The 15,658-nt window shown below is 40.6% G+C and overlaps 1 protein-coding gene across 1 annotated transcript in view; it reads right to left on the reverse strand.

Annotated features, from left to right (window-relative positions):
- The window catches only part of ENAH (ENAH actin regulator), a 125,242-nt gene that overhangs the window by 39,919 nt on the left and 69,665 nt on the right, over positions 1-15,658 (reverse strand). The window contains exons 5-11 of the mRNA XM_080408735.1: positions 7,863-8,182; positions 5,839-6,639; positions 3,708-4,015; positions 3,307-3,443; positions 2,855-2,909; positions 2,478-2,526; positions 6-72 (exon numbers count right to left, since the gene is read on the reverse strand). Coding sequence (XP_080264861.1) covers positions 6-72; positions 2,478-2,526; positions 2,855-2,909; positions 3,307-3,443; positions 3,708-4,015; positions 5,839-6,639; positions 7,863-8,182 — 1,737 coding nt within the window. The remainder of the gene's footprint in view (positions 1-5; positions 73-2,477; positions 2,527-2,854; positions 2,910-3,306; positions 3,444-3,707; positions 4,016-5,838; positions 6,640-7,862; positions 8,183-15,658) is intronic.

Below are 15,658 nucleotides of genomic sequence, written 5' to 3' on the forward strand. Positions count from 1 at the left end.
AGTACCTGGAGATAACAGGTGACTTGCTTCCATTCACTGTATTTGTTCTTTCCCAAGGCTTTCTTGTTAGTTCTGAAAAACACAGAGAGAAGATTAAAACCTGTCTTTTTCTACTTGTGTGTAATTTATGTGAGGAAACTTCCAATTACCTGGCAACTTAAGTCAGCTGTTGGTCTTGGTTTTTTTTTTTGGTACTACATTGCATTAGTTCTTTGATATTAAACTACCTCCTTAAAATACCTTCAATATTAAACTACAAGTAAGTTGTGTCCATCTCATTTTTAATCATACTACCATTTATGTTGTGATAGCATCCTAAAGTCTCACTTTTGTTCTAGATGATGTAAACGCCATTTGATTCCTAATCCAACTGGGAAAAAGTCTGTCTACATTTCATGTACCTGATTGCTTCAGTTGTGAAACATGGAATTCTGGAATTACAACCCAATATAGTCCGCTTCAAATACTGGGGGAAGATGTTTTTAAACTAAGGAGCTTTCCTGAGCTGTTAATGAGTTACATAAAATTAATTCAGCGTTGATTTCAACGAAGTGACAGCAGGGATGATACAACCTCACACAACTAGAATACCTCTCAGCAACAAGGTGTCTATTTTCCAAAGCCTAGTCCCCAAAAAGATACTTTTAAAGTTGCAAAACATCACTTTTCCCTTCCAAAATATACAGATTCGAAACTAAAGGTACACTGCCCTGGGATCCAGAAGAGATTGTAGCTTACTTACCACCTGTGATACTAGGTAAAGTTTGATTGTGCATCTCCTCTCCCATCTGGCCAGCTTAGACTCTACGGACAAGCGCTTCGTTACACGCTGGGCCTAGTCTATAGGCACAAGGGTCTAACCTACAGTCAAGCTTAAAGCACCTTCACTTTCCATTACGGACCCTGCTTTCAGTTCTGCTTAGAAACTTCTCCGATAAACTTTGACTATACATCATGAGTTTATTACAGTGATCCAGACACACGTGAAAGCTAGCTTTATTGAGCAGCTTGGCTTGTCAACAGCGCACAGACAGAAATCACAGCCCAAACAAGGCAAACGACTCAGTTAAGGACTGTTTGGTTTGTGTTCTTGCATGGTGAATGACATCCCCCACCATCACCAGCACCTTTAGCTGTCTCACCTGAGGCCTTCCTCAGGACATACCTGTCACCATAATGCTTCATTCCTTACGGATCGACCGGGTTTTCATTCCTTACAATGTGTACACGTTCAATCTTCCCGTAGTGTGAATTGTTATTACTCGCTATCACCACTTACTCAGGATTTCAGTGTGCCACCGACCTTATCGGTCTCTATTTCAGATTTGGGATTTGTTTGGTTGCTCAGTTCTGCTAAGCTGGGCAACCTGAGCCACAGAAATGACCTTTCAGAGTCCCATACTGACCACGAATTCGCTGGGACGCAGCTAGATAGTAACAACAGGGTCTGAACTGCACAAGTCTGCTAGCACAGCCTGTGACCCAGCCAACTACAGGTTGCCAGGGCTAGTAGTAAGTTGTTTTAAGCTGAAGCTTAATTTGATATACCATGCTTCAAGACTTGTTCTGCCATAGGAGTTGTTTTAGCTGTACCTGCAAAATTAAGGAATTTTTGCTAAGGCTGCCACTTGCTCAAGGACCATGTGGTAATTCTGATCTAGCTGAAACAGCAACATTATCCAAGGGTCATACATCTGTACCTTTTGGTACATACCATCCCAGTACCTTTTGGGATAGCAAACTGCAGGTTATACACTACATCCTCCCCCTTGTTTACGCACATAGCGAGAGGTGGCCAGGGAAGCTAAGGCAGTACAAGAAGGTACTACTGAGGACAGGAAAAGAAAGTCTGGAGCATCACTTGAGTCCTTGTAAGCACAAGCGTTTTCAGTATGAATACGTACGCGTGCTGACAATACCTCCTGGCCAACTACAGAACTGGTGAGATGTAAACTTTCCTTACTGACCGCAGGAAAAGCGTGGGCCACGCAGCTGCAAACTGCCCCAGCACACCGCGGCAGAGGAATGATGGCTAAAGCATTTCTGCTCCATGCACTTACAGTGATCCAGAAAGGACCGTGGCACGTGAGGGAATCTTTGCTAAAATACCTGGAAGGGGCAACTGTTTCTGCCTGACAGTCTCGTACATCTGCTTTGAAGGAAATAAACTTCTGTCCCAACTTGTGTCCTGCAATGACTGAGACAACTTGCTTTCACATTCCCTACCAACTGCCTTCTATGCATCAGTCCCATGGGCTCGACACAGGAGGACCCTATACAGAGTGCAGTGTTCCAGTGAACGTTCATTTTATCTGCCATCTTCTGAAACATTTCTGCACCAGGAACCATTCTACAGCAAAATGCCGGGCTGTAATCATGGCAGAAGCAGGAGGCTCCAAAATTCAGCACAGCTGACTAAGACTTGTCATTAGGGTTCAGCATCATAGAGTCAGAGTTCACAAACCTGTGCTACTTACCAGGTGTGCTTGTTGAAGAAACCTTAGAAGTTGAAGACTCTGATTCTTCCTGATTAAAAGGGAGGAGAGAGGGAGAAGGGGGGAGAAGGGGGGAGGAGGAAGAGAGAGAAAAAAACACCACCTTTGACTCTTGTGAATCTAACAGATTAATCTCAACTGTTTACATATTTATTTCACTTTTTATATAGATTTAAATGGTTCTGCTCAATTGTATGTAGAAAATGTGCATGCACTAGGCACTTCACAAAGTGGTGGTTATGTGTGTGTATATATATACAGAGAGAGTAAAGTATAAATATACTCTCATGTACACCATTAGAATCTCTCTCATAATCTAGTACTGAATATTGTAAAGTATATAATATTTCTCAACTCACAGTTTTATCTTCTTTCTGCTCTGATTCTGTTGATCCCTTTTCAGCAATTCTTCTCCTATAAGCAGAGGCAAAAGTTACCAAGATCATCACGGCTTTAAGATGTGAAAATGTTGTTTAGTGTAATTAAAGACAGCTAGATAATTGAAAACTAGCATTTTAAAAAGTACTTTCAAAATATTTTCAGGGACAAAGCCCTCCCACCAAAGCAAGAGTGTAATTCTTTCTCCTCATGAAGTCTACACCCCCTCCACTACTGCAGCACAAAGACTTACACAGAAGTACTGAGTTACACTCAAGTAAACATTTTATGAATAGCCAGTTTATCAACTTCACAAAGCAACCACATCAGCAAGCCGATGTTTATTTGATCCTTAGCCAGCTGCAAACTGGCACCCAAAATCCTACCTCTATGATGACTAAGCAGCTGGAGCATAGCAGAAACAGCTCCTTACCTCCTGGCCAGCAGGGCACTCATTTCTTCCATCAACCCACTGCCTCCCAAGGGAAGTGGTCCATTTCCACGGCCACCGTCTGTTTTAGATGAAGCAGAGCCTCCTCCTCCTCCACTTGAACTGGAGGAGTCTTCACCCTTCATAATACACAAAATAACAGCAGAAGTGCAAATAAAATGATAGCCGACTTAATGGAAGAAGCAAAGTTCACATGAGAAAGAAAAAACTGTATAAAGAATGTGATGGGCTGGTAGTACATCCTGTAAAGCTTTTTTATTAATGAATTAAGCGTACCCCAAAAGTCTTGATACTGCTATTCATCTTGAACAAAAATTACAACCAGTTCAGGAATGCAGGATTTAGAAACAGGAATTGTGAAAAGAAACAAGAGTTGTATTTACCCGTGAGACTTTCCTAAGTTTGGCTCCAGCAAGTGCAGCTGCAAGTCCAGTTAAAGGGCGATTTTCTTCGGGCACAAATCCCACTGAAAATCCAGAGGCAGGGAGGGGGGGAGCAGGAGGCGGAAGGGGAACAGGAGGAGCTTGGCTAGGAAGTGGAGGAGGTGGTGGTGGTGGCGGCGGAGGCCCTGAAGGTGGAAGCGGAGGTGGTGGTGGTGGGCCAGGAGGAGGTGGGGCTGCTACTGAAGACTGAGCTGGGCCAGGGGGTAGGGGGGGTGGGGGAGGAGGTGCAGGTGGCCCTTGGACAACACCTAGTATCAAAAAGAAAACAAATAGCCTATTAAGGATTTAGAAAAGGAAGATCATCTTTCCATTGAAATACTGGTTCTTTTGCTCAGTGTATGAGACGCTAATACTGGTAAGGGTCCTTATTACAGGCAAGAAAACACGGCAAGTTTCAGGAGGAGAGAAGCATTCTTATTAAATCCACTGAAAATATTACATAGCGTGCTATGAGAGATCAGACAGTTTCAGAGACATTTACATACAAAACCCCTCCAGTCAGGTTCTGTGCTGCAACCAAGAAGAATCTTACACCGGGAAACAGGCAAAACTTTCACAGAGAGCCAAGTAAGGCACGAGTGTCATACCGCACAGCAACAATACTGTGTGTCCAAACGGTGCTAAACACAGCATGACTCTAAACTGTACGAGCATTTAACACTCCACCCAAATATCTGAACCCTTGAATTGTTTGAGTTTCAATGCTAATTTCTAAGGTGCATAAAAAAACCTTCCTCTTAAAAACATTCCAGGAATCAACTCCAATAATTTAAGAAAAACACTAATTAGTGAGTTAGAAGACTGACGTATTTTAAGCGGATGGGAACAAGCTCTTCTATTTTTTTAATCTATGATTCCTATAACACTTTAAATTCACATTGATATGCAACACAAAATGTGTTCTGAAGAAAGAATATTCTGATGATCACTGTGTTGTTATTATAGGAACAGTTTAAGAAATTGTGACTAAGAAAACAGCCCCACACATCCTCCCCCCTGCTTCGCCCAAACTGCCATGAGCTACTAAAAATGCTGCACAACCACCTTAAACAATGTCTACAGGCAGGAACTGCATACATGAGTCTTCCTGGCTTCCTACTCCGCTAAGCACTGTGTAAATCTAAAAAAGCCTTTTTAACTCTCCTGACGTCACTCACCACCCAAGCGCACACTCATATTCCACGCTGATACCGGTGAGGCCACCCTATTTCCACTCCATCCCAGAGTAGCTCACACCTTCACTGAAGACAAGAAGGTATAAACAGGATCTACTCTGCATGGCTTGTGTGCGATGAAGCCGCTGCCTGCTCATCCCCCAGGAGCCCCTCTGCCCAAACCTTTAGCTGACCTACTGCAGACTTACGGACTAAGACTTATGTCTACTAAATCAGTATAAAAGCAGGATTCAGGTTAACAAAGGCATTGACACCCACATAAGACACATTTCCATCGTATTTGTAGAGTGTTCATTAAGACTGTCACCTGCTTAACCAAACTTTTTTTCCCCTAAAGTCTTTTCTGCTATGCTGGTAGAATACCACAGGAAGACTTGCCTCTACATCTATGCACGTGTACAGCCGTGTATCGAAATACAACCACCGTCCAGAATGAAATGCTGTAGGTGTTACATACTACTTTCTAAATCTGAAACTAAACGGAGCGTCAAAGTGGTTCAGATCATTCCTCACTTAAGGTCACTCACATGTCCAAAGCCACATATATGTTCCTCCATGTTGGCTGCCATTAGGAAACTAACAACGCTGCCTGCTCCAAATAAACTAACAGTGCAAGATTTACCAAGCTAGTATTCAACAAGCTCTGTTCTCAACAGGTGAGAGCTTAGGAAATCTGAATTTTACTTACGACAGGCCACGGAACGCCAGCTGTTACCCACGGAGCTTTAAAGTTTCCCTTACCCCAGTTTTCCAAATGGTATTTCCTTGTGGTATTAAGATCACTGCAACTTTGGAAGCATTGTATTAATTCTTCAGGGCAGTTACGGGCTTTGATACCAATTGGTTTCGACTGCATTCCTGATTAGTGCATTAGTAGCAATAACAGAAAGCCTTACCCTGCTGGGTCGTAGGTTCAATCGGCTGAGAGGCTGCCTGCAAGACTGGCTCAGAAGCAGAGGAGTCTCCCAGCACAGAGTTTAGAGAGTTCTCAACAGAGGCAGGGGTAGCTGCAGAGGGAGAAGGGAGAACACTAGGCTTGGATGAGGGAGTCGAGGCATTCGGGGAGTTGGGAGAAGGAGAAGCTTGAGGCCCAGACAGTGACAGAGGCGGAAAGGAAGGCAGTAGGGGGGGAGGAGGTGGCGGAGGCGGAGTTGGACCTGAGGTAGAAGGTGAAGGAACCGGATAAGCCAGGTTTTCAGGAAGCCCGTTAGGAGCCGTAGGAGACGTGGACATTTGGGTCACTGGATTAGAAGCTGACACTGGGAGGACAGGTCTTGGACCAGTAGCTTTGCCTGGTGGACTGCTTATCATTACTGGAGGAGACGGGGGAAGGGGGGCAAAACTGGGCGCGGACCAGGCAACAGGCTTTGTATTTGGAGGCAAAGTCGCCAGGGCATTGACAGGAGAAGGGGGCCGAGAACTTTTGTTCAGCGGACGAGGAACCGTAGCGTAATGGGGGAGAACAGGGTGGAAAGCTGAGCCTAAAGATGTAGCAAAACGTGATGCAGAGTGCCTTAGAGGCGGTGTAGGGGGAGTGGAAGTCGGTGGTGCAGAAGTCACTACAGCATACTCCGGTGTGGCCTCTGACATTGGTGCCGAGACTGCTTTTGCATATGATGGAGGAGGTGCTGAAGGAGGCTGGCAACTGGAGTATTCAGGAAGTGGAGTGCTATACGGGGAGCTGTCGAAAGATGGAGCTGGACAGAAGATGGAAAGCAGCAGCAAAGGCAGGATAAAAAAAGGAGAAAGAGAAAAAGGGAGCTAATGAAGCAACAAAACCAGCATTCAAACAAAATGTATAAATGTAGACTATAGTTAGTACCAGAGGATTAGGCACAAGTGAAAATACTGTTAGGAAAGTTTTACATATTATCAACAGCTGCTTTAAAATTTAAACAACTATTTTTGTGCCAACATTTGAATTTACAAGTACGTTCTGCAGTTATTTTTCTCAAACCCTATCTCTGAGATGGATTAGATATAGCGTTGATTAATTAGACTTTTATCAGCTTTTATCTTCTTGTTTGGTTGCAAACTGCAAGCAAGTGTAGTGATCTTAACATTTGTTTCAACTCCATGAAAAAAAACTCATACCATAGGCAGCAAATATCATCTTTCTCTTCCCCAGAAAAAGCTCCATCGCAAACTTCAAAGTACTGGGAATAAAAAGACCAAAAATCCTCTGCTCTAAAATGACTAGCTCTTACATAGTATTCCTTGACTTTTACCATGACCTGACTTACATGAATTGAGTTTGTTATTACAGAACAACCAAGTGCTTGACTAATGTTCCATGGTATTACCAAAATGAGAAAGCTTTCAGTTATCACTGGACACATTTCCGCAGGCAGTGCATTATCTTACCTACAAATACATACAATACATTTCACTGAAATGCTACTACAATGATAAATTAAGCAAGACTTCATACTGAAAGGCATTTCTCGCACTATTACTTTGCCTTATATAGTTACATACCTTCTACATGCACACACTCCACCTGATATGTTTAGGTTGCAGCTTTTCCCCCAAAATTGCGTAATTAGAATACATCTTGTTCAATAGAGCAAACAACGATATGACATTTAGAAATTTTAACTCATCATACTTTAACCAATGTTGGACGTGCCCAATACGATTCAAGTTCTTCAAGCAATGGAGTGAGCAAGTAGTGCAAAAAAAAAATCATTTCAGAGTTAATGAAAAATAATGACAGGAAAGTCAAAGCTCTAGGGACTTCTTGCCATTAAAAAAAAAAAAAAAAAAAGAAAGAAAGAAAAAGCAGCAATTCCAGAAGCCTGCAATACTGACTGTTGTTACACAACTGTACTCACTACCCTTTGTTGCTTCTCCCACTCCATCACCCAAACACATAAAGAGTAGTCTGGTACTTGAATACACTCGGTTTTGAAATTCTTACCAGCATTTGCAATTCTTCTCTCTCTCTCCCATTCCAATTGTTCCCTTTCCAACTGTTCTTGCCGTTCTCTTTCTTGCCTTTCCCGTTCAAGTCGTTCAAGTCTTTCTCGATCCTGCCTCTCCTTCTCTTGTCTCTCCCTTTCTAGGCGCTCTTGCCGTTCCCTTTCTTGCCGTTCTCTCTCCAGTTGCTCCTGTTCTAGGCGCTCTCTTTCAAGTCTTTCCCTTTCTAGCCTCTCTCTCTCCAGCCTCTCCCGTTCCATTCTTTCACGATCCAGCCTTTCCCGTTCCAGCTCCTTTTGCCTCTGTTGCTCTTGCAACTGTCTACAATCGTGAAAAAAGGAAAAAGACTAAGCTGCAAAGTGAAAACCAGAAATATCAAGCAACCGTTAGAGGACAAGAAGAGAAACTAATCAACAATCTCTGCACCAGCAAGAACAAAAGCACAGCATTTGTACCTACAAAAAACTCTTAACTCTACATGTCATTTTTCTGAGCTGGATAATAGTTTTATTATATTTACAGTAAAAAGAATCATATATCCAATTTCCTCTTAACTAATTTAACGTTCTGAGACAGCTTTCAAGAGGTAAGAATAGAAAGCTGCTGTTGATAACTTACTGACTGATACAATCTTCCCAGTTCAGGATATGGAGTTACATTAGTTCTTTGCATGGTATTTTATACTCAAGGCAGCGAATAAAAGTACAGTGAAATAACAGTAACACAAATACTCATTGAAAAAGACCATCCTCAAACAAATTACATTTTTTGGATAAACTAGAGTCAGCTAGTATTTATTCAAATTTTACAGAAGCATCAAAAGGTACACATGTCCCTCTCCACCTGCATAATACTACATGCACATATAACTTAACTGGCATCAAGATGGGAACACCCTGATGGCAGGAGAAAACAGGACAGGTCAGAAAAAAAACCAGGGGGCAGCAGCCAAGGAAACAGCGCAGGGAGCTGAAGAGTTTCCATCTCATGGGAGTCTTTGCAAAGGAAAGCAAAGAGGAGGAAGATGTGGAAAGGAGGAAAACAAGTAAAAGCCAGGCAAAGAAAATATAAAGAACTTCCTAAGAGTAAGAAGGAATCATGCAAAATTTGCTGCCAAAGCCACTAGGCTGGCTGAAAGGACAGACTTTCCTGCTATAATACAGCGGGAAAGGCTGTAAACAACCCTTTTGCTTTTATTCCTCAACTTGGTTTCTATTTTCTTTAGTTTTGGGCTTTCTTTTAAGTTGTATTTAGAAAAAGAAACATGTTTCTAAGTTGGCTAAAATACATTTTCTGATTATTCAAAGCTTTTTTATCTCTTTGGGGAACTCACTACTAACACAAAAATCAGCACATCCTCCTCAAAGCGGTGGCCAGTATGTTCCTGTCAGTACATTTCACTGAAAATGCGGTTAGTTATCATCCTGTTTGAATTCTGATTTTCAAAAAAAACCCATGACATTTAAAAAGGAAAACTAGTATATGAAGTGCACAGCCATTTTTTTTCCTGTCAAGCTTCACATGCAAACCGAAGATAGCTTCTCAACAAATACAAAGCATAGCCAGCTTTTAACTATAAAGCAAAAAGGAGACCTAAATTTTGACATCCTAAGGCACGAGATATGTGTTTTCTATAGACTGCCACTGGGCAATCTTATTTGAAAAGGTCACAGGTAATTCTATACTATATGCTTAGAGCCATATAAATCTGAAGTCTGAAAATGAAGGGAACCAGCTATTTCACTCCCATTCGCATCCAGAAAATACTGGCAGAACTGGAAACTCCAGCCCATGCACTGTTACTACTGAAGTCCATCCTCTTTCAGGCCAATGTTTTTCCTTTATGAAAAAAAAAAACAAACCAACCCAGTACTGGTAAGATACTGAAATTTCATAATAGCTTTAAGCAATTAAGCTCTGGTTATATACAGCAAAAGGACTTTTTCCTACTGAACTTCTTACCCAGTATCCCCAGAAGCAGCAAAATAATTCTGCTCCTGCATCAGTTCTCCCTTCAGTTCCTGCTCTCCCATATAAAAAAGCTGTAATGACAGTCACTAAGCAATCAGGGCTGCAACTCAGCTTGCTAAATGTTTGGGTTTTTAGCTTCTGAAGTCCACCAAAAAGTCTGGTAATTGACTGATACGTATTTGGAATCAGTAGAAGATTTCTACAAAGTATCAAGAGAATACAGTAAAACCCACAAAAATTTAAGCTCCAAAAGAGATATTAAAAACATCTTTGGTATTACATTTTTGCTTGCTCTGTATTGTACAAAATTAGTTTTGTGTTCTTTTTCCCTCAGATAAAATCTATTATTAGAGGAAAGCAGTGTTTCACCATGGCTAACTTCATCTTGGTCATCTTAGGCTCTTTTTTTGTAAAGGAGAGGTGGATGCACGTATGTTTGTAGCTAAAAGGCCATTCAGAGCAAAAGTCAACATTTACAGACCCCAAAGCAGCTTTCTGTTGTTCGTTCTTTTTCATTCATATGCCAGTAATGCACATATTCTACCTAGAAATGTACACGCTACTGATCCTAAAACTAGAGTGTAGATAAGGCATTTGAGGTTATAAACATTTTGTGTTATATTTAGTTTATAAAACAAGAAAGTATCAATTCACTGGGTTTAACAACACATGAAGCAGCTGCCAGATATTTAAATTTTCTTTTTCTTAAGTTCTTCACTTCTTTACAGAAATAGAACCTCAATATAGGTCACTTCTAGCGTAAGAGCAGCGTCACCAAAGCAGTTCTGCAATAAGCCATACCAAAAGCTGTGCCATTTCATATTTTCATAAGCAACCTGGAAAAGAAACAGCAAGGTGCTCTTGACTAAGCTCCTTAATACTAAGTTATTTAGGATTGCAAGGATGAGATGGCAGACTATGAAGAAGTACTGATGGATCTTCTAATTCCAAGTAACTAGGCAATAAAAAAATCCAACTGAGATATAACTGAAGTGATGTAGGGGAGAGAGGAAAATCTGCTGAATTCATATATGAAATGCTGGACTTCAAGTGGACTACTGACTCAGGAGTGAGCTATTAGGGTTATGACAGTCTATGATAACATTCATTCACTGACGTGTTCTGTTCAAAAACATAATCCAGATGCTACACATTAGGAGGGATTACAGAACAGTATAGGAAATACCATCACCTTGTTTCACAAACCCCATATTCTCTGTTCCCACCTCAAAATGGGGAAAAATAGCAGAACTGAAAAGGTTCAAAGAGCAGCAATGCTATGAACAAATGTACCAAACACTTTCCATTAAAAAAAAAAACAAAACCAAACTAAAGAAGCTGGAATTCTGCATTCTGGACAAGGCAACTGGAGGTCTATAAAATTCCGAGTGATGAGGACATCCTAACACAACAGGTGGGAAGAAAGATTTGGTGCAACTAAAGACAGCAAAGCTCAAAACAAAAGAACACCTCTGCACATCAAGCAGATGAGCTATGGAACTCCTTGCCAAAGCGATTAAAAGAAAAGCAGCAAAAAGCCCGCAGCAGAAAAACAAAACAATAACAAACCAACCCCAAAACACAAAAAAGCAAATCATGGGAGCTCATTTAGAAGACAGAAATTGCATCATGCACAAGAAGCCACTGAACCAAAAATGCCCAGAGGATGGGAGAGTAGCAGAAGGAAGTATTTCAGGTGTTTGCCCTGGCCCAGAAGAGTTTTACCTAAAGCTCTTCTAACTATTGAGGGGCGTTAAGTGCACATATGTCTATACATATGTATGACATACAGGGGGAATTGGGGGTGGGAGTGTACATAAATATATACTCTCTATATATGGCATGTAATTACCTGCAATTTTAGCTAAAGCCTAAGATGTATACTGCCCTAATTTCACAGCTGGGACAGGCTAAGTTTTCTTCTCAGTAGCTGGAACAGTGCTGTGTTTTGGATTTAGTGTGACAATAACATTGATAACACACTGATGTTTTTAGTTGTTGCTAAGTAGTGCTTACTCTAAACCAAAGACTCTTCAAGTTTCCCATCCCTGCCAGTGAGCAGACGCACAAGCAGCCGGGAGGGAGCAGAGCCAGGACAGCTGACCCGAACTAGCCAGAGGGATATTCCATACCATAGAGCATCGTGCTCAGTGTATAAACTGGGGGGAGTTGGCCGGGGGCTGCTGACCACTGCACAGGGACGGGCTGGGCATCGGTCAGCGGGTGGCGAGCGACTGTACTGTGCATCACTTGTTTGGTCTCTTCCTGCCCCCCCCTCTGCTTTTCACCACAACTACTGGTATTATTATATTTTATTGCAATTATTTAATTGTTCTTAACTCAACCCATGGGTTTTATCTGTTTCCAATTCTCCTCCCCATTGCACTGCAGGGGGTGGGACAGGATGGTGAGCAAGCAGCTGCATGGTACTTAGTTACCAGTTGAGGTTAAACCATGACATATGCCTAAATCAAACTGTTTGCTTGGGACTTCCCAGTTCTCCTAATACGTGTCAATAAATATGTGAGACTTTTGGAGGGTTTTCTCCTCCTCCAAGACCCACAGAGACACACAATACCCACCTGCCATAACAAAATGTACCTAAGTGTTTGTATGCTTTAAATTTAATCTGAAGCAAAAAATACTTCAGTCAATCAACATAAACTGTATTGGCCACCTGCTAAGATACAGATAAAAGACTGTAGTGAGATAACCACTTTAACCTACACAGGGCCTGAATTAAAAAAGTTCTCATTACTAAATAAATATCAAGTGACTCAGTATTTAACGTTGTATTTTTGTAAATGAACCCTCATTTTCTATTTCTTAAGGAAATAAAGGAACAAAACCAGAATTTTTTGATACGTGCAAATAAAAACTATGAACAAGTTGAGCACTTTGCTTACAATGCAAACGCTCTACCAAGAGAGGGCAGCAAAATACCTTCCAAACATTTATCTTACACGAAATTTCCATGCAGTAAGATACAGGAGATTAAATACACCACTGCCGAGAATAATTTTAAACTTATTCTCATTATATATTGCTGAAGCATCCCTTTGTCAACAAGGAAAAGCAAACAAACCCAAACAAAACCCACACAACCACAACCCACTACATTTTTACAGTCATTTTAACAATCCTTTCCAATAGAAAGCCAAAAGTGACACAGGTCAAAAGATCAGTATGCCCATAACGCAATCGAGTTGCTTTAACACAACTTAATGAGCAAGGATGAATTTTGTAAACTAAGAAAGAACTACAGCTTAACAAGTGTTAGACTTGTAGCTTAAAAAAGATTGAGAACTTACTGTGTTTATCAAAAAAAGGATAAATTTGTTTGCAATAAATCCCTCTGGTTTTGTTTAGTTAGCATTAGATAATGTGATTTTATTTTAAAATTTTGTTAGAGATCAAAATTATATTATGCAAAAGCATTAGTAGATTAAGAAGAGTCATTACACATCAATTAAAGCATGTTCTAAAGCATGGGAATGTTCAAGACCATTGTGAAAGCAATACATGAAAATCTTTCTGCCTTCGAAAGCCCAGTATATGAGTCAACTTTTGAAAGAGCTAGACATACTGAAAATGCCCCAGAAAGCTGGCTTATAGTGAAATGCTCATTATGTTAAAGCAAAGTGAGTCTAATTATTTTAAAAGTATGGATTACTAGAATTTAAGAGTTAATTTACATTGAATAGCTGAGACTGCTATAAAACTGTATAGCACGTCAGTCATACTCAAGGCAGTAAGACATGGGTTTAGACTCAAAGAGTCAACTTCAGAATAGCCGCTAGCTTTATCACATATTCTATTAGCGAAACCTTCTGGATTTTAATTTGTTTCATGCTAAAAGTATTTTAGGAAATTTCTTTCGAGCGTTTTGGGTGTGTGTGGGTTCAACACTGCAACAAAAATATTGCAATTTAATACTGCAGCTTTTAAAATTATTTCCCCTCCTGCCCTTACACTTTTGTGCAGTTAAGAAGGTATGAGGAGGTATTGTCAGAGGATGAAGAAAGAATCATATTTGTAATACTAACTTGTGACTTAACTATCAGCATTAATCCTGCAGTTTTTTGAGCAGCCAAGAATCAGGAGCATGACCACATTCTTGGAAATAACACAAGGAGAAAGAAAAAATATGAGCAGAGTTAAGTACACACTGTTGCATCCCTGCTGAAAAAAAAAACAACCACCAAACCACGCTCTGCGAGTGAAATGTTTAGAATTTCTCATACATGACGACAGGAAACCAGAATTGCAGTTAATTTTCCCAGGTACACACAAAGCCTTCCTAGTTTGTTCTGAATCAGATCATAAAAGGGTGTAACAATTCAAGAGTGCTACTGTTTCAGCTCTTGATGTTACATGATATGAGCCAATACCACAGGTATAGAGAGATCATTTTCTATTATGCCTCTAGCATGTTACATAGCTACGTTGAACAACTACGTGTTGTTGGCCAGCCAGGCAATAAGGAAGCCATCCCAAATTAATACTATCCATTCCCTTTAGATCTGTTGTTTTGGAGGTGGGAGGCAAATGGGAAGAAATAGGCGGTTGTTTTAGCTTCTGCTCTTGGAGGTGAATGAGTGACAGAGATCCTCTGGTTGCTAAAGACACAGTTAATCTAAAGAACTGAAACCTCAAAAAATTCTCTTAAAATATGGCCATTACTACACGGGCTGAAGGGAAAACAAAGATCTCAACTAGGTCAAGAAACTTCAATGTTTACTGGTAAAACAATATTCTGTCAGAGCAGGCATAACAGCCAGAGATAACCTGTCCTTTTCTGGAGCACTTATTCACATTTAAGCCTGTACCTTGGTCGTCTGCAGAAGAGTTACTGCAAGTGTCTCTGTAGAAAGACTGTCATTCCACCAGAGAAAGTATGCCTCAGCATTAAGCAGCTCTCAGTGTCAAAAAACAGAGTGCTGTGACAAGGGCACCAAGAGAAAAAAAACCTGAAAGTTAACAAATTCATTGCTGAAACAGTCTGCAAAAGCAAATAGCTGTCTGCTCTGGCAGGTCACCTTGTTTCCCCAAGTGAAGATTCTCAGTACATTCACATAAATCTTCAGAATTCTAACACTGGCTTGCTTTGCTCTTGGATGTGAGATCAAGCCATTAATTTTTTTCCTGAAAAGATGATAGGAAACCGCACCAAGACGACCATATATCAACTGAATAACAGAATTCAGCCACAAACCCAAAAGGCTTCTTGTCATGAAGCCAGATACATTAAAGATGGAGGTATTTCCATGATCAGTACAGACAAAAGCATCTATGTGTCATATCCAAATTCAACAGGCACTGAGCTGATAGACATTCCAAGATGAACAGAAACTCGTTTGAAGTATTTAACTTTAAAACTCACTGTAGAAGACAAAGATGCAAGACAAAGCCTGCAGAAAAAGTACCTTGAGGAACAGACCTGACTGAAGTAATTACTGCATTGATCAGCTGCAGGCAGATAATACATAGTATCTGACAGCTGTTAGTCATCATTTATGAACACACCAATGTCATATTCCGTTCTTTCTTGGCTGAAAAACTTAAGTGTCAAAGCAGGGCATCAAATCACTCAAAGATCAATAGGAATATTAACCTTGTTTTGTCTGCTCAAAGATACACCACCACAAAGGAAGGAGAAAAAAAATCACTAATAGGATGAGTGTATTGAAAGAGGAACGAAAAAACATCACTTGAGCCACTAAAAAAATAACATGGAATTAAAAAATCACAAAAGAGATTCTCTTGAGGGGAGATTTTCAGGTCTGTCTCTCACATGGTGTTCTTTGCTTTTTTTGAAAAATAGTT

The sequence above is a fragment of the Falco punctatus genome (genome assembly GCF_963210335.1).
Source record: "Falco punctatus genome assembly, chromosome: 12".
In the NCBI taxonomy this organism is placed as follows: domain Eukaryota; kingdom Metazoa; phylum Chordata; class Aves; order Falconiformes; family Falconidae; genus Falco; species Falco punctatus.